Source organism: Hordeum vulgare, chromosome 3H (genome assembly GCF_904849725.1).
Source record: "Hordeum vulgare subsp. vulgare chromosome 3H, MorexV3_pseudomolecules_assembly, whole genome shotgun sequence".
Classification (NCBI taxonomy): Eukaryota; Viridiplantae; Streptophyta; class Magnoliopsida; order Poales; family Poaceae; genus Hordeum; species Hordeum vulgare.
In genome coordinates, this window is record NC_058520.1 from 531571094 (window position 1) to 531590663 (window position 19570).

Consider the following 19570-nt stretch of genomic DNA (forward strand, 5'->3'; position numbering starts at 1 on the left):
AGCCTCCTCCAGTGAGGCTCGAGCGTCTGCAGGATCGGCGGAAGTGGTGACCGGTGTCTTCAGGCCAGCGATGGCATCCCGAAGAGTGTCGGCGGCGGCCGCAGCGGGCTCGCCAGTGCCTGCGGAGGCCTTGCCGGGAGCCGTGCTGATGCCGGCGCCGATAACCATCACCTCCACGGCGTTGGAGACGGCAGCGACGTGGTATGGGGTGAAGAACCCCACCGACGACGTAGGGCCGTCGAAGATGAGGACGTTACTGGGGTAAACGTCGTGGGCAGGCATCTCAACGATAGAGAGCCTGCTGAAGCTGGCGTAGAGCGCCTCAACGTCGTAGTCCTCGCCGAAGTAGTGTGGGCCGTCGTTGAGGCGAAGGTCGCTGAAGATAACGTTGAGGTTCTCCATAGCAGCGACGACGACGCTAGGGAGCGCCTCATCATCAGAATCTTCGTCCGAATCCGCATGGCGGACGGGGACGTCGATCATCATGGGCGTCGCCTCGTCGAAAGCGAGCTCCACGGGCATGCAAACTGATCCGGACGCGATGCATCCGGTGGTGTAGGTGCGGGGCCCTGCCCAGCGCGTGAAGCCAGCCGATGCCGCGATCGGCCCCACGGTGGGCGCCAAATGTCGGTGAATACTCACAACATATGCCATGGGTAGGCTAAAGTCGGTGAGAACCGAAGGGATAAAGGTGGGCGCTGGGAACGAGGTTGGTACACGCATGGGACGCACGATGTACCCAGGTTCAGGGCTCTCCGTAGAGATAATACCCCTAATCCTGCTGGTGTGTTTGATGTATGGGAACAGAGTACAATGTTGCTCCTGGAGCTGTGTTGGGAGGAGGAAGAGGGGAGCAGCCGGCTCGCCTCTACCTCGCTCTCTGTTGGTTGGTGAGTGTGTAGTGTTGAATGACTGGTAAGTGATCGACCCCGTTGCATGGGGGGCGACCGGGGGGTTTTATAGACGATTCCACCGGCCTACAATATGGATAAAGGGTACAAGCGTGTGACCCAACTGGCTGCCTCGCCGGCTGGCCAGGGGCCCACAAGGGTCTTGTCTTGTCGATGAGGGGCCCGCCGGCTGCATGGTCTCGATTGCCTGTGGGACCCGCCGGCTGGCCAATGAGGCTCTCGCGTAAGGTTGACGTTGAGCACGCGTTGTACGTCAAGCGTCGCCCCGCGAGATTCTTCATGGGCAGGCAGTACGACCGCCTCCACTGTTCCCCACACCGAGTGCAGTAATGGAGTGGGAGTGTAACGGTCCGGCATCATGCTAGGTGATGGATCAGAGCCGGGGTAGGTCAGCAGCGTGGTCGCCGACGCTCGTACCTGTCGGGCGCCCTGATCCAGTACCTTTGCTGACGCGTAGCTACCTTTAATCGTGAGGTCCTTTCCTGACCTACGAGCTGATGTGACTGGTGATCCTCGGCCGGCTAGCCTGCTTGGTCAGCCGGCTTGAGGGTGGCCGCCTCCCCCTTAGTTCGGCTGGCGGGACCAGGCCGGGTCTGAATGGGAGGCCGCCTGGATTCTAGCCGGCAGGGGTTGCCTGGCCGGCCAGAAAGGTGGTCGCCTCGTCTTCCAACCGGCAGGTGATGTCTAGCCGGTCAGAAGACTTGGACCTTGAGAATCTCCGCGCCTTCATGTCCATTGGGCCGGAAATGAAGGAACATGCTTGATGAGCCTACCCCGGGGTTATCCCCCCGACATAGAGCATCAAGAAGCAAATACCAAACACATTTAAGTCTAACATGCTTCCTATGCATAGAAATATTGCAATAGAATAATTCATTGAAGCACAAAGCAATAAGCATAGGAAGGCAAAACAAGTGCAACTTTAAAACCTTCAACATAAAGAGAGGGGACTTGATATTATTGAAATATCTATAAGGATATGTTCCCTTCTCATAATAATTTTCAGTGGGATCATGAATAAACTCAACAATATAAGTATCACATAAAGCATTGTTACCATGATCCACATGGACTTCATGAAGAGGATAAAACTTGCAGTAAAAGAGAGACTGAATCTCTTCCCAATCCCATTGGTGAGAATCATCTAGTAGCCTATACCATTCCAATGCTTTTCCTTTCAGTGACAAGGTAAATAATTTCCTCATGACTCCATCTCTTGTCAAACCTGAAATCTTAATAAACTCACAAAATTATGTAAGTTTCAACAAATGAATACTATGATTGATTGTTCCATCTCCTGCATAACAATCATTCCTAATTATTTCAATTATCCCAAGTGGTATTTTGAATGGGATACATTAAGTAGGTGGAGGTGACTTCTCTACTACGGGTGTGGTAAAGCGGCCTTCCCCAAGCAGCGAACTAAGAGTGCAGTTTTCCATAAGCCTAACTAGTAAAGTCACACAACTTAGTGTTCTCAGTGGAACCCATAGCAGCAGCAAAAAGTAAGAACAAAGCAACTATTTTTTGTGGGTTTGGGTAGAAGATTCTAAAGCAAAAAAACTATAAAACAAACTAACAAGACTAAAAAGCAAAGGTAAAGGATAGCGTGCAACTCCCCTATCTTGAAGACTAGAGTCCCCGGCAACGGCGCTAGAAAACTTTGCTTGATGACGAGATGATGTATATACTTCTCGCACCTCGTTGGTTACCCCAAGTGGAAGGTTGAGATGTAGTCGGCAGCAAGTTTTCCCTCACACGGGAATTGTAAGGTTTATCGAACCAGGAGGACTCCTCGGATCAACAAGTAGGTGTCTTCCACCCTGGCGCTAGCAGAAGACGTAGACCTACACACACAACAAATAACTTTGCTCCCAACGAGTACATAGAGGTTGTCAATCTCTCGGACCTTGTAGTTTGCAAAGGATCAAAACACAAGCGGGAAAGTAATAGTGATTGCAATGGGAAAGTAAATGAAAGCGACAAATGATGAAGGTGTAAATAATGATGGTGATATGGACCGGAGTCACGTGATGTTCACTAGTGATGTCTTTCTCCCAAAAGACGATAAACAACTATGCTTGGGTAAACAAATCACAGTTGGGCAATTGACAGAATTATGAACGCACCGCAATGCTGATTATGCTACTTGATAGTTAGAGGTTCAATAGTAATGGGCAGTACGCCAAGACAAGTAGACCGTTTATTCATCAGCATCTACTTACTAATCAGCCACCTTGAGATATCTATCCAGAACATTTCTCCGGTATTAAATTGCGAGCCCCATCCAAAGTGTAAAGTCAAAGCAACAGACAGCTGCATTAACGAACTATGCGTAAGGTAAACAATTCTTGCAACCGTGGTCACAAGCACTGTTGTTTTCTCCCTGGTGGCAACAACACATCCCCTAGTCTCATGTTTCTGTCACTCAAGCTAGACATCGAGGGGCATGAACCCACAATCATGCATAATGCTCCCTCTTGGAGTTACAATCTACTACTCGGCCAAAGCAATAAATAGCAACGGAGAACATGCATGAATCACTAAGGAACATAATATAAAAGGATAATCAAATATATAACTCATAACAATCTGAACATAATCTCATAATCTATCGGATCCCAACAAACCGAGCATAGCAATAGCAAGAGAATTACATAGATGCCTTGGTCAAGTAGGGCAGCTCACAAGGACTAACCATTGAAGCACAAGATTGGAGAGAAGACATCACATAGCTACTGGTCATGGACCCATGGTCCAAGGATGACTACTCACGGCACGCCCGGGAAGCGTTTGTGGTGGTGGAGAACCTCCCGGAGGTCAATCCTCCCTCCGTCAGGGTGCCGGGAAGAGGTCTCCTGACGCTCCCGATCTCGGAAGCGCTGCGGCAACGGAACGATGGAGAAATTCGTGATTCTGAAAGTTGTGGAAGGGTTTCCTCTCGGGACTCTAAATATAGGCCAAAGGAGGGCACCCGAGGAGGTGGGGTCCACCCAAACAGCCTCCTGGCGCGACCTAGGGCTTGGCCGCGCCAGCAGGTCGCCTGGACAGCCCCTGGCCCCCTCTGGCCCATCTTTGGTGACCTGGAAGCTTCTGTTTCGCTGGTTTTTTATATATTTTTCCTGGAATTTTCCGGGCTTCGGAAATTGGGTAAAAGCCCCTGCAGAATAGACATCAGCAGACAGAAACTGGCACTGGGTGCACTGAGTTAGTAGGTTAGTCCAAATATGTGTAAAATGATATAAAAGTGTAGCAAAACATATAACAATGTCACCCAAAAAATGATGGAACAAGCAGAAACTATAGACACATTTGGGACGTATCAGGAAGACATGGCAACTGAAAGGCATGCAGACACGACAATTCCACTCAGTTGTCATGTAACACTGTGAAGACATGGCAACTGACAGGCATGCGGGCACGGCAGTTTCACTGAGTTGTCATCTAACACTAAGAAGACAAGACAAATGACACGCATGCGGGTGTGTGGGTGCGACGTTAGTTTCACCACACATCGGGTTGGCAGCCGCGTGTGGGCATGCGCGAAATAGGCGTGTGGGTGAACTCCTTAACGCTCACACACCATCCTCTTTCTACGTGGTACAAAAAATTAGCAGAAAATACCAAGATTAGTGCAAACCATAAAATGACATAGATCCATGCGTGTGAACGGTTTGCAAACGCCTATACATGTGGGCGTTATCTTTTCTCTTGTTCAAGTATTTAGGGCCAGGTTTCGGGCTGGGTGTTTTCACATTGGGCTTTCCAAAACCTGGCCAGCCCAAAGTATGATTAGGTCGTCACTATTAGATCCTCACCAAACCTCTAATCCCCTAAAAAAAATACCTTTAATAGTTCTAAGAAAAACCAAACCTCTACTGCAGTGAAATCCCAAAATGTCAGGGGCGAAATGAGAAAAAGCCCGTATCGTCAACACGGCAGCGTAAACGGCAGCCGAACCTGCGCTCCCTCCATTCTGGAGAAGCGCGCCGCCGCCGCCGGGGGCACAATCATCGCTAAGAGCGAAATTAGAAGATTCCGAGGGACCCAGCCACAAAAAGCTAAGCGCCATCCCAGCGGAAGGAGTATGAGAGCGCAGCACCTAGCGCCCAGAAATCCCAGAATCCACCAACAGCAAGCTTGCAAGGCGGCCAGGCGCGCACCGAATCTGCGCCCGCTCGCTTCGCGGGATCGATCCCGGTCGAGTTCTCTGGCGTTCCGCGGGATCCCCGGCTCCTCCTTCTCCCGTTCTTGATCAGGTACTGTTCTTCTGGCAGGTAGAGAGATCTACTTGCTGGCAGCGCCCTGTTCCGCCCCGTCCTGGCCGTGAATTTTGCCGAATTTTGGATGCCTGCTGCAGGAATGGTTGGTTCGCGAGTTAGGTTTTCGGAATTGTCGTTTCTACAACTCGAGAGATGGCATCTTTGCCTTCACCTAGTTATCCAACTGGGGTGGCTCTGACTGCTGTAGATGCCCCTGTTTGTTCTGTACCATCTCAGTTTTGATCCAACAACATTGGGGTGTCACCCAAGATTTTGGCTTAATGTCCTCAAAGACCACTGAATTTATGTTTTTCATTGGAGCTCGTAATCCCGCCCTGCATTACATGTATACCTTATAATTTAATCTGATCTTCTGGCTGGCAGTTGTTGATCGGAAGAAGACTCGGGAATGCAGAAAGATGTGCTTGCATAACACCAAACACTTACCTTGTACAAACAAGATCAGAACTTCGTCCAAGCTCATACTGATACTGTGGGGCTCTCATGATAATGTGCTGCATACTGATAGTGTTCCTCCTTTGGGTGGTGTAAAGCACACTGTATCGAAGGGGTCTATGCTTGTTGATAATCACATTTGCGAAGACAGTTAACATCTGCTCCATTCATGAGGTATACAGTCTAGATACTGATATATAGGCGGTGTGTGGGGTTCGTTTGTTTTACGCCGTTCAGATAGCTTGATAGGATGGATGAGAGGAGGACTATATTGATGGGCCGTTATGAAATCGGGAAGCAATTGGGACAAGGAACTTTTGCAAAGGTTTATTATGCCCGAAATCTTGCAACTGGCCAAGCTGTTGCTATAAAGATGATCAATAAAGATAAGGTTACCAAGGTTGGACTTATTGAGCAGATAAAGAGAGAGATTTCAGTAATGAGATTGGTGAAGCACCCAAATGTCCTGCAACTTTTTGAGGTTATGGCTACCAAGAGCAAGATTTATTTTGTATTGGAGTATGCTAAAGGCGGTGAGCTTTTCAACAAGATAGTAAAGGAGGGGAAGCTTAATGAGGATGCTGCTAGGAGGTATTTCCACCAATTGATAAGTGCTATTGACTATTGCCACAGCAGGGGTGTTTATCACCGTGATCTGAAGCCTGAAAATCTACTCCTGGATGAGAATGAAAACCTAAAAGTCTCAGATTTTGGTTTGAGTGCCCTGGCTGATTGCGCGAGGCAGGATGGTCTCCTCCACACCACATGTGGAACTCCAGCTTATGTTGCCCCTGAAGTGCTTAGCAGGAAAGGCTATGATGGTGCAAAAGCAGATGTATGGTCCAGTGGAGTAATTCTGTTTGTGCTTGTGGCTGGTTACCTTCCTTTTCATGAGACAAATCTGATAGAGATGTATAGAAGGATTTCCAAAGCGGACTTTAAATGCCCTCGGTATTTTTCTGCTGAGCTGAAGGACCTATTACATAAAATCCTTGATCCAGATCCCAGTACAAGGATTCCAATCTCTAGGATAAAGAAAAGTGCTTGGTATAGAAGACCAGTTGAGGTAAATGCAAAGAAAACCGAGCCTGAAGCAACGCACACCTTTTCAGCTGAAGCTGCGTCATCAGTCTCTACAGGATGCAGCACTTCTGAGCGAAATCAAGGGTCGTTAAGCCTCCCAAACTTGAATGCATTTGACATCATCTCCCTGTCAACAGGGTTCAGTCTATCTGGGTTTTTTGAGGATGAGTATGGTCGCAGGGAAGAACGGTTTACCACTAGGCAGCCTGTAACAATGGTACTTACAAAGTTTAAGGAACTGGCCAGACGCTTGAAGCTAAAAATTAAGAAGAAAGAAAACGGAGTTCTGAAATTGGCTGCTCCAAAGGAAGGAAAGAAGGGGTTTCTTGAGCTTGATGCCGAGATTTTTGAGGTAGCCCCTTCTTTTCTCCTAGTTGAGTTGAAAAAGACTAATGGAGACACTATGGAGTATCAAAAGCTGGTGAAAGAGGAAGTAAGGCCAGCACTCAAGGATATTGTGTGGGTATGGCAAGGTGATCAGCACCAGCAGTCACAGCCGATTCTGCAAGGGGAGCAGCATCACTCACCGTCGCCATCACAACAGCCACAAGATCAGTTGCAGCCAACATCGCAACAGCAAGAGGGACAGGATCAGTTGCACCCACCTTTACAACCACAGGAGCAGCAGGAACAACCACCATTGCCACCACAGAATGGCTTCAAACACCAAGATTCACATGCTAGCAATATCGGATGAAAGTACCTCGTGTCTGTTTCCCTGTACTGCTAATTCCATACTCTTTTCCAACCATGATTTATAGACATATTTTCCCTGCTTTCTAGTTTCTCCTGAACTGTAAAGCTTGTGTGTATAACAGAAGTGACTGTATAGTTTCAGTTTTGCAAACTATAGGGGAAAAGGAACTCTTGATTCCCTTTTTCAACCTTTTGAAATAAAATGATCATTGACCAGCGCCATCTAGTTCTTTGAGTTTCTAATGATCGTAATTTCTTTTCCAAGGAGAGTAAAGCTACAGCACCATCATGTTTTTTTTTCTCCGTACGGTCCAACATGGGATCGGGTTCCACTATCATCAAGATAACTGAACAACAGTACGAAACATTGTCCACAGCAACTAAAACCATCATACACAGAGCACCATCATGTTACTGTAGGACTGGTTTGAAAAAAGTTCATTCAACAGCCAGGATCTACTTTCTATTTTCTGGGAGGATCTCTGGTTTGGAGATGTTGTGCTTTGTAAAAAGTTCAGTCACCTCTATAGTTTGACTTCAGCAAGACTCTGTTAGTTTCGACTGTTTTCAATGTGGGCTGGGAATGTTTAAGTTTGTAGATTTTGAGCCGGGGGAAGAGCAGGATAAATGCGTTTGGTTGCTTAATAGATCAGGCAAATTCTCAGTCAACTCTGTACTTAGCTCTGGAAAATGTACAAGTTATGGTTTATATGAAAATTGAAGTGTTAATATGGTTGGTGTTCTGGAAAAGCATTCTCACCAAAGATGTGCTTTCGAACAGGGGGTGGAAAGGAAAAAAAAGCAAATGTATGTTCTGTAGTGAAGCGGAGAGTATTAATCACCTGTTTTTTTGCTTGTCCCATGGCTAAGATATGCCTGGAATGTAGCTAAAGTGGCTTTTGGAGTTAACATGCAAATCAAACCGTAGAAGCTCTAGTTGGGCGGATAATGAGTTTTTTTTTGCTGGCATTGGTAGCTGGAGTTTGTTGCTGCGTTATGTTATGTTCTGATTACTCCCCAGTGGCTGTGGTAGAGACTGGTGTTCTTGTGGGTTCCTGACAGGAGCTGAACCTGAGGCCAGCTTGTTTGTTTCATCAGTTTTTAGAGATAAAAACCGGGCGCTATGCTCCTTGATTCCGAGAAGTCTAATGACTGATCTAATCGGTTTTGATTTAGGACCTGTGCTAATTAGAACTTGTCTACTTTGGGATAATTATAACTAGCTCGTGGGTTTACCACTAACCACTTGCAGATGAAGAACGCCCGTCCCGTCCCAGGGGCAGAGGGAACAAGAGCAACGGAGAAGACAGTGAAGCGTGCCATAATGCTTTCACAAATCGTTTTGACTGCCGCATCTGCGATTCTCATAACAGCCGCCGAGTCCTAGTGGCTGGCTCTTGCTTACCCAAGAAGTTTTTGGCTTTCGCTCCGCTTTATATATAAAGCACTAACCATACAAGCACACTCATATACACACACGTCAATATCGTACACAACACACACCCAAAGCAAGATACAAAAGTGTGAAGCATCGTCACACCACCCCAACGACTATCAAACAACAATGAATCGCTTGGAGACAATGGGGACCTCCATCACGAGCAATCCTACAAGGAGAGGCGAGGCGGATATCGACGGAGCAAGGACTTCAAGACAGTGCCTCCAGAAGGGCACGACCATGTGTAGCCGCCGCCGTCTGATCCCGAAGATGAAGTTTTCACCCGGAGCTTACGAAGGAGTGGGAACACCACGACATAGCCTTCATGAAGGATACGGCGTCCACGGACGTCACCATCGTCGGCCCATGAGCAGGTGATGTACCTCGGCGTTCACACCCTTCCAACGCACCCTAGCTTCGTTAATAACCCGTAGCCAAAACACCCGCATGGCCATGGCTGCGCACCCGCATCCGAGACGCGTGCTCCGCCCACGAACGTCACGTCTCCCACCGCCAGGGCCGCCGCCCTGCATCCAGACACCCCCAAGACTAGCCAAAGTGACCGTCTTTGGACCAAAGGATGCACCTGACCACCAAACCGCAGCATACGTCTTGACTCGAACAACGTCAGAGATGCATCAGCTCGCACATGGTCGGGGAAAGGGGGAGGAGGGGGAGCGGATGCATCCACGACGAACACACCCCCGTGCCGGTGACGGGTGATCCGACCTCGTCGGCGCATCCCATCCCTCCGGCCTACCTTCCCACCGGACACCCCCTGTGTCGCCCCACCTCGGCAGCCGACACAGCTCCACGCGAGGCCACCAACACACACCCGTTCGCCGGGAAGGAAAACTCCAAGGACCGCCGCCAACCACCAAGAAAGCTCACCGGGGAGCCTGTCCGCACTGCCCGCCGTTGCCGAGCCGCCGGAGCACCTAGAGACCGGCTAGCCCGCCCACCAACCTGCCACTATTGCGGAGCTGCAGCCCGTGTCGCCATCGGCCCGCGTCGCCTAGCCCTAGATCCGGCCACGCCGTCAGACCATAGATTTGGCCTCGTCTCCGCCGATCTTGGAGAGTAGGCATGCCCCAACACCAGGCCGCTCGCCGCAGGGGAGTAGAGGCATCGGAGCTCCGCCTCTGCCTGCCACATTGATGTATTGCCCGACAAAGCTCCACGCTTCGACCCGAGCCGCCGGACGACGCGAGCACCGCCCGACCAGGAGGACCACGAGGCCTCGCCGCCGGTGACGGACGGGCTTTGCCCGGCCGCACCCTCAGGAGGCGGCGAGGGAGGAGGAGGGGGAGGGGGAGACCGGCGGGATTTAGGGTTGCCTCCTGGTCGCCTCGCGGGGGCGACGCGAGAGGAGGAGGGGGGAGTGGGGGGGGGGGGCAACTCCTGACTGTTGCTTCCCGATCAATGATCATGACGTTCCTGTGTGTTTGGTCCATATCCCGAAGCAACGAGCATCAAATAGGATTAATGACGCCTTAAGGGGACCTCCTATTTGCCGCTCACTATGCCAAGGGGTCAACCACCTACGTCGGCCCATTGGCTCTCGGACAGTAGCGACTCATGAGACGAAAACGAGTGATTTTGTTTTTATTCCAGCGTGTAGCGGTTTCTTTTTTGTTTCTAGTCGATTTCTTCGCTTGGTTTCGAAAAACACAGAAGATTAGATTCTTTATTTCAAAATTTAGCATCTAAAAAACTTGAGAACATATTTTCAAATGATTGTGATTTTGTTTTTGAAAAAATACAAACATACTTAACCGGAAATGATAATCCCTGAAAGTTCGGATTTCGACTATGGAAAATCATAACAATTTTAAATGGAAATTTTAGTTGATGCGGGGATGCCAATTATTTTACGAGCACGGCGATTTTCTGGTAAAAATAAATTAATGGCGAATTTTGCATGCTTGCTGACTAAACTATCATTGGTCAGCAAACATAAATTGCTACAAAAACCTTCGTTTTTCCATGGTCAAATTCCGAACGTTCAGGACTTATTGGGTTGCTATTTTCAACCTTCATGGATTTCTGAAAAAGGTAAACGTTTATTGATTTTTAGAAAACCAAACCTCTAAATTTTAGAATATTTTTTAAAAGACAAACATTAAAAAAAGTGTTTGAGAATATTTTTGACAGAATAAAAAGTAAAGGATTTTTTTTCGTTGAAAAGGGATAGGTTATACAACAAAAAAAAGAAAACAAAAAAGCCAAGAAGGAACCTTACTGAAAATACCAGAAAAACCAGAGCAATACACTTCCCGAAAACCGATATAAATCGGGTCGTCCCAAATCGCTAGGTCCCTTGTGTGAATGGCCGACAAATCACCGCAAAAGAGCGGCAAATAGGAATATCCGGCCTTTAAGGGTCTCTGGTTTGAAAAGCTTTAGAGTTGGGTCAGGGCCACATGTTTTTTTTTTTGAAAGGGAAAGCCTCTCTATGTTTGTTGCTCATCCTTCAAAGTCACATTGTTTAATACAAATTGTAACAAAAAATATGGTGGGCCTTTATCCTAGAAAAACTATGGGCTATTATCATATATTCATATGCATGTTTTGCTAGTTGATGAGCAACTTCATTGGCTGGGAAACCCTATTTAGCGCCACAGGTGCCTGTTAAAGGCGAATTTTGCTAACCGGCGCGTGCAGCGCTCCGCCATAGGCCGGCCCATTTAGGGATCCGATGTGCGTTGTAGCCCGTGATTGTTTTTCTAAATCGATGAACTTTTCTGAAAATCGACGAACTTTTTAAAAATTGATGAACTTTTCTGAAAATGATGAACAAAATTTAAAATTTGTGAACTTTAAAAAAGAATCAATGAACTTTTTTAAAAAATTGATGAACTTTTTCGAAAATCGATGAACTTTTTTTGAAAATCATTTTTATTTTCGAATTCTGTGGATTTTTTTAAAATACATAAAAATACTTAAAAAATCTGTGATTTTGTTATACTCATTAAACCTTTTTCGCAAATCTTACTTTTTTCGAAATTTTATGATTTGTTTTCGATTTTTAAGGACCAACACATTCTACATGTGCCGGCCCACGAGAAGTTGCGCTGCAGGCGCCATATAGGAACTCTCTCATTGCCTCCCTAGGACGATGAGTAAACGATATTCCATCAATGGACTGGCCTACGAAAAACAATCTGCCAACGTTGCTGAGTTAGGAGGTGAAAATATCCATATCTCCATTACATGTGTTAATCAGTTCGAAGCAATCCAACTCCATTGTAACATGTGTGCAACCTGGAGTTTCAATGAGCTCAACTCCTCTCCTCAAGGAAAAGGCCTCCGCTAATGGAGCATCCGAAACAGAGCTTAAGAAGGTCACTATACCAACTACAACCTCACCCTTACTGTTACATAGTAGTACACCCCCAACTGCATCCATGCCGTTATCATGGAAGGTTGCATCAGTGTTCAGTTTATAACACCCACTTCTCGGTTTAGTCCATGTAAATTTGTGAGCCAGTATAGCCGTATTTGTGAGCCAGTATTGAGATTGAGCCGGTATAGCCATTCCAAAATTTGTCGTCAGAGCATGAATGGCCAAAGCAGCCTGTAGTGGATCAGGTACAAGTTCACCCTTTACAATCTACTAACGCTCCCACCAGACATACCACCAAGCAACTGCCACAGGCTCCTGGAGGCCGAGCATTCCCAACACCAATGACTTCCTGTTTGATTTGCAGAGTATGTATTCAAGCACCACATACCCCTAACTACCGAAAATTAAATCATCATCCATGACGTTCTTAAGTCCGATTTCACCCAAACACCACATTCCCATGGGCAGGTGAAGAGCAGGTGGCAAACATCCTCAGCCCCTAACCAACAAATTGGACATTGTGTAGAAACAAGGATGTGTCTCGAGGCAAGAACAACCATGCCCGGGATAGTGCCATACAGTCAAGCCACAAAATCCAGGGCCACGTGTTACGTAGGTCTTACGACTTGCACATCAACTTTTTTCTACATTAAAGGCCCAATTGAAGGCCTACGCGGGCAATCCATAGGGAGCACAAGAAGAAGGTAAAAGTTTCAGCCCCACAAAAATATAGAGATTTTATGGGCAAAGCTAAATACAATAGTTGTTTTGAAATATAAGTCGGAATTTTGGTGATTTGATGTAGATTACTAGCTAGCGTTGTTGTAAAATGATGGACCTTGGTGTGAAGCTCTTACATAGGGCGTGCAAAGTAGCCTCTATCTCAATACACAAGATCAAAAAGGGAAATAGTGTTTGTGCAAGCTAAAATGATATTGAAAAATTTTATTTTATTTTTTGGTGTTTGGTATTTTTTTTCATACTATAGATAATATTAGATGATGAATGATGCAGAATGCCATGATGAAGTGAAAACTAAAATAACAATTTAATACTCCCTTCCTCCTGAATTACTTGTAGCATAAATAGATTAAAATGAATGTATCTAGAACTAAAATATATTCAAATACATCTATTTCCGCAACATGTAATTCCTGACGGAGAGAGTATGTTTTACGGGATATTACTTTGGGATTTTACTATACATCTACCATAACCCCGCATACAAGAAGAGTTGAAGTGAGCCGGCCCATTTAGCATGGTTTTGAGATGCTTCTACTCCGGCTTTGTTTGTTTGAGAAGCTTCTACTCGGTTTTCCCCTTTATTTCCTTCTTTACATTTGTCTTTGTTGGTTTCTGTTTTTTTCCTTTTGATTTTTTCTCAATTTTCTTGGTTTTCTGCCTTTCCTTTTTTTCTTTTAGAAATTCATGATTTTTTAATCTGTCTGCTTTACTGTATGATTTTTTAATACACATTAATATTTTGCGGACTCATATTGAACATATTTTGAGTACATGCTGTATACTTTTTGATACATGTTTAACATTTTTTCAGATACAGGTCGAACGTTCTTCAAACACACGTTGAAACAGTTTTTGAAATATAGATTAAACATTTTTTGGATGCATGTTGAACTTTTGTAATACATGTTAAACATTTGAAATACACGGTAAATATCTTATAAATATATTGTTAACATTTTTCTAATACATGGTGCACCATTTTTATATGTCACAAACATTTTCCAAAATTGCTAGAACAAGCCTTTACATTTCATTAAATTTTATTACGAACATTTTCAAGAAAATTCATGGAGAAATTTTTGAACGTGTGAACATTTTTAAATATTAGGATCATTTTTATGAATTTAACAATTGTACAAATATTTTCTAAACTACATGAATATTTTTAAAATCTAAAGGAAATCTTTTTCACTTTCATAAATATAAATAAGAGTAAGAAAAGAAAAAAAAAGGTCAAAAAATGTAGAACAGGACGTTCGCTGTGGACGGTGCCTTAACGAGCGACCGAGTGCTCCTTCGACGCCCGGTTGGACCATTTAGGGAGTTCGTTGGGGTGATGTTGCGGTCCGTATCGCTTATAACGAGACCTAGACGCGCCGTGAAACTTTGGTCAATAAAAAACTTTTTTTGCCCCAAATAATATACTGTACAAAACTTTCTAGGGGATGCTCCAATGAAACTTTCTTGGCCCGAAATAAAATCAGAAAATGGCAGGTTTGTTGAGCGGCGTAGGAGAATGAAAATGACCAACGCTTGTCATCCGGTGTTCCCGTTTGCTGCCGGTAAACAAACAGTGTCAGTGCGCCATCTACATCGTGAACTTGTCAAGCAATGATGAACAATCACATGAATCGTTTTCGAGCGAGCAGCAGAGGGAATAAAAATTGATAGCAGCAGCAAAAGTTTCAATCGGCGGCAGGCTGCCAGCTACTGACGTGCACCCTCAAATACTCTACTTGCTCGGGAGCGGTTCTAGCCAAGTCTGACCACTACAAATGCTATTTGAAACACCTGCACTTTCATCAAATCAAATGTTTTTGTGGGACATTCAGCAGGCTAACCGACACATCTGCGTCAACGTAATTACCCATCATTAAGATTAATAATACCTGTAAAAAATTAGGCTGCTGGACCGGCCGGTTACATGGTTCGGTTCGGCTGTCGGTTTCATCAACTTCCATTTCCAAGATATATACAAGCAGTAAGGAAATTCATCATTATGCTTTGACAGGTCAATTTTAAGTGTGCAACATCGCGTGCGTGACTGGCTAATTTGGAAATGCGGTTTTGTCCCGCCATGGACGCTTAAGATTCTCAAATGCCCGGCACATGATCTTCCATTGCATTTCTGTTCCTGTTCCCAATCGTGAACCGTGCAACGGCCATCGGACACCTACATCTTTCAGTTATCTGATATTCGAGTGACCTAACTAGTACTCTTTTATTAGTTTGTACCAATGCATGAGTATCGTGCTAGGCACACCACTCAGTTCGGCTTGAACAAAGCTCAAACTCGAGTTATAGAACAAGCAACGTCTACTCACGGAAGCGTAGGGTATCTCCAAGGGCAGCTCAACTCTTATTTTTTGAGAGAAATTTTCAATCTATCATAGCAGTACAAAGAACATTAGAGGTAATAAAAGTTACAATCAGATCCATGAACATTTTTTTTAGAAGGAGGATGGCCCCCTGCCTCTGTATCTGAGAGATGCATGCAATTATTTTATTAATTATTTATAATTTTTTTACAAAGTAGTACTATATCGAATCCGTCATCTTGACAACATCTGTCGTTACTCTTATCCATTTGATGTAGGGATGCGGAAATGCTCAGTCAAATACTCAGACCTCTCACGTAAGCCTAACATCTAAAACCGGAGGCCTCAGCCAAGCCACATACCTGGTATGAGGCACAAACCGGTCCGACGCACTCGCATGGGTCGTTGTCGTCGTCTTTCACCGATCCATCTTCAGAACAGGTACTGATGCAACCACATTGTCAGGCCTGTCATCGACGCCGCCACGACGCCAAAAAACGCCACCTCTCTGCGCTCGTCCATCTAGACACATCCGTCTTCGAGATCCAGCCGCACCATGCCGTCAATACTCGTCGTCATCGATGTGGTAGATCCGACGATGCTCCTCCTGCCAACCTCCAAAATAGCGAAGGCTATTGAAGCAAACCGAAGACCCAGCGCCATCATCATCCCTCAGCTTGATAAAAGTTCAAAACTCATATGTTCTCTTTTTTTGAATAAAAATCATACGTTCAAGAGCAAGACGAATGATTTTGCCACCAAAAATGCTACACCTACGAAAATTGTTACATAATCTTACTTAAACCTGTTATCTCCTTTTATCTTAACTAATTCCCCCCCTGATTTTCAGGGTGAAGGAGCGTGCTGTCCAATTAAACAAACCCACATCATCTTGTACATAACTTGTTGTACCATTATCCCGTAGGTGTAGCAAAACTCTTTTGCCACACACGACAGACGAAGGAGATGCATGGTAGTACTGACCGTTAGCGAACCGGAGTTCATGGAGCAAGTACGGTTGGTCCACCGTGTATCTCTGTGAACAAGTGGCTTCCGATTTAAATAGCAAGCGTACGTGCGTAAGTACGAAACTGACCGGCAACCAAACCACCAAGCTAGCAGGTCTCATCCGTTTATATAACACGCCGCGTCGCTTCCGGCTACATGTGTACCATCCTCCGGTCCAAGCTACTACTACTACACCAGTGCACTACGGTCTCGTGCTCCGGAGAGACAGGCCAGCCACAGAGAGCGAGCGATGCCTCCGAGCGCCGGCGAGGTGGCGCGGCCGCAGAGCCCACTGCGCGCCATGATGCCGCAGAGCCCGCTCCGGATCAAGCAGGGCGGCAAGTTCTACGAGCGGCTGCTCACCAAGGAGAGCTCGGCGGCCAACCCGTCGTTCCGGTACTACGGGGCGGAGCCGGGCTCGGTGCCGTTCGTCTGGGAGTCGGAGCCCGGCACGCCCAGGGACGCCTCCCGCATGGTCGGCGGCGCGCTCCCGGCCATCACCCCGCCGCCGTCCTACCAGCTCCGCCACCACGGCGGCGGCGTCAACGTGTCCCGTCGCCCCAAGGGCGGCACGGCGGCCAAGGGCAGGAAGAAGCGGTACAGGTTCAAGCGCACGATCAAGGTCGGCTTCATCGCCGACATGTTCCGCAGGCTCAGCGTCGGCAAGGCGTGCTGGTGGCGGCCGGGCCCGTCGCCGGCCCAGGTGTCGTCGTCCAGCCGGTGGCTCGTGGCGTCGGAGAAGCCGCACGAGCAGCAGCACGGCCGACACGACGATCGGGTCCCCGCGGCGAAGAGCGGCGCCGTGGTGTGCTCCGGGGCGCGTCAGCTGAGCCCGTGCTGGATGCTGCCGTTTCGCGGCGCCGGGAACCGGAACCGCGACGGCGACTAGGCGTACGTAGATCGGTCTCGGCGTTTCAGGTGCGGCGGATCCATCGATGGAGATTGATTAAACACACGATATAACTGCGGTTTGTTAGTAGTATTACTATACTACTATTTTCTTGTTATGATGATTGTGAAAGATGTCAACAGAATATGAGTTCTAAAGACTTGATTACCGTTGTGTCATCGGCAGGCCGACCAGCTGTAGTTGCCTAGTCTCGGGGAACCTGTCACTACTGGGTTATAGTTGGGTTTGAAACTAGTAAGGGTTTGCTTATGATTATGCACGAGTGACGTTTTTAAATGACAAGATCCAATTTGATCAGGTATTGATTGCTTCGATTTGCTCCCGCACTCCTCCACCGAAAACGTGCAATCACGTCGCCCCGTCCAAATCATTTACTACTTAATTAGATCGAAAATAGCTCTGCGTACGAATGTTTTCCATCCGACTCATGTACGGTAGCATTATCAAGGGTTATGGGCTTATGGCTAATACTCCATCCGTCACAGTTTAAAAAATATGCACGTGTATCTAGATCGTTAATTTAATTTATATAAAATATATTATTCAACATAAAAATCATATCATTATAAAATAGGACAACTAAAGTTTTTAATGATATATTTTTTATAATATATGTCTCTCATTAAGTTGGTTAAATTGACGACCTAGATACGTATGTCGGACTTGTAAACTGATATTGAGGAAATACAAAGCAATATGATGAACGGCTGTGAGACGGTGTCGTACCAAAATTGAACAAGGAAAATCATACGTGTAGCAACACCGTAATTAGATGCATTCAGTAAGAGAGAAGTATGAGCTTTTGTGAGGACGATTAACCACTACTTTTGTATTTAAATGTATGCAGAATCACATATATAGCACGAGTTATACGACATCACATGGACGGTACGATTGATGCAACGAGACGAGAGTGACTCATGGGTTGCATGTAATAAACACACACTAGCAAATTCTCGGATGCCTGAAATCTCGGTAAATTTCAATCACCAAAAATATGCACACCACTTAACTTGAAATTCGAATATTCATAGTGAGGTTGTGACGACGACGCTCTGTGTGTAATACACATAGAAAATGGTTCGTTTAGGTGAATATCAAAGAACAAGCTTTGCTCATCTTTTGTAAAAAAGAAAGATCTTCTAAAAACGATGAACCCAATAGTTGCATAACAGCTCGTACCATGTTTTATGTTTGTGAGAAAAAAGTTCTAACGCATGAAATTTGAAGTATCGGTTATATGTTGTAGAACTTAGATTTAAATAATAAATTCAGATTACTTACAACTACATAAACGCCAACTATCAGCTGTAAGATTTAAATGTAAACTTTAATCAATTCTTTGCCTATAAGTTAGTCCATTATCACTCGTTATCTCAAATGGAAGCTTTCATTTGATTTGTTGCACCGTATCAATCAATACTACAAGTGAACAGTTTATTCTAGACTCCAACAATTATAAGGCCTCCCCCAATGCTTTACAACATACATTCAGGTTAGGATTATAGCTTTGGTAGCGTCATCACATACACGCGAGCTCTACGGTCAACGACAGACTTATGCTGATGACTAATCAGATGGGCACAAGAACTCATCAACTTTTATGTACCGGTTATACTATATCATGCGGGTCATTTCTAACATGTCCGCAATTTGTCAACATAGATGCACTATGTTTCACCCATTAGCATTGGCTACACACAACAAAACAGGTTGTCGCTCTAAGCCTATTGCAAACAGATTTTTAGCATGCCCCGTACGAGGTAGTCTTGATTTCTATGGGAAAATACATACGTATGCGATGTGTCGTAATTATCACATTATCTATTAGTGATGGCCAAAATTATCCTTTTTATTGTTTTTTGTTAGTTTGACATGTTGTGTTTTGAGATAAAATTTGTGGTATGCTAGATTATATTACCTTCTATCTATACAACAAAAGTTTATTTTTATTTATTTATTGGTAGCTCTATGGTGCACTAGTAATGCGGTAGCACTCTAAGGCAAACTTAGTAGCACTAGGACTACTATCACGTGGACAATCATCCCATCCTTTTCTATGTTGATGGAGCTCGGTCAGATAGTTCTGGTATTGCGAAGGAGGGCAACGCATTGGGATCGTCCAATCCCTTCTGATCGGTTATCATGGTGTCACCTTCCATGTCTCTTAGGCAGATCCCCAATCCCTCTGCCACCCTTCCCCCATCTCATCCACACGCTCGCTACCATTGAATGTTACCATGGGGTTAAGCCTACACAACATAAGGCAATGGCAAGGTTGCCTCGGCTCGCGATGGCGTGGATGGAGTTTCAGTGAGAGGGCAGGAACCTTTGTTTCCTGACAATGATGATCCTTGTAGAGGTTGGGGGCATCATGGCGGTTGGCCCTGGTGGCGCT

At 45.8% G+C, this 19570-nt stretch overlaps 2 protein-coding genes across 2 annotated transcripts; both read left to right on the forward strand.

The window, feature by feature from the left end:
- Positions 1-4830: 4830 nt before the first annotated feature.
- Positions 4831-7630, forward strand: LOC123444733 (CBL-interacting protein kinase 11-like). The gene is made up of 2 exons (XM_045121554.1): positions 4831-5170; positions 5558-7630. The coding sequence occupies exon 2, from the start codon at positions 5880-5882 to the stop codon at positions 7407-7409; it is 1530 nt and encodes a 509-aa protein (XP_044977489.1). The 5' UTR covers positions 4831-5170; positions 5558-5879; the 3' UTR covers positions 7410-7630.
- An 8811-nt stretch (positions 7631-16441) lies between these two features.
- LOC123440433 lies at positions 16442-17319 on the forward strand. The gene has a single exon (XM_045116997.1). It carries the CDS (start codon positions 16513-16515, stop codon positions 17149-17151), a length of 639 nt encoding a protein of 212 aa, XP_044972932.1. The 5' UTR covers positions 16442-16512; the 3' UTR covers positions 17152-17319.
- Positions 17320-19570: the final 2251 nt, after the last annotated feature.

Excerpts from the sequence above, each read along its gene's own strand:
- LOC123444733 (XM_045121554.1), top strand. The coding sequence starts at position 5,880 with ATGGATGAGAGGAGGACTATATTGATGGGCCGTTATGAAATCGGGAAG.
- LOC123440433 (XM_045116997.1), top strand. The coding sequence starts at position 16,513 with ATGCCTCCGAGCGCCGGCGAGGTGGCGCGGCCGCAGAGCCCACTGCGC.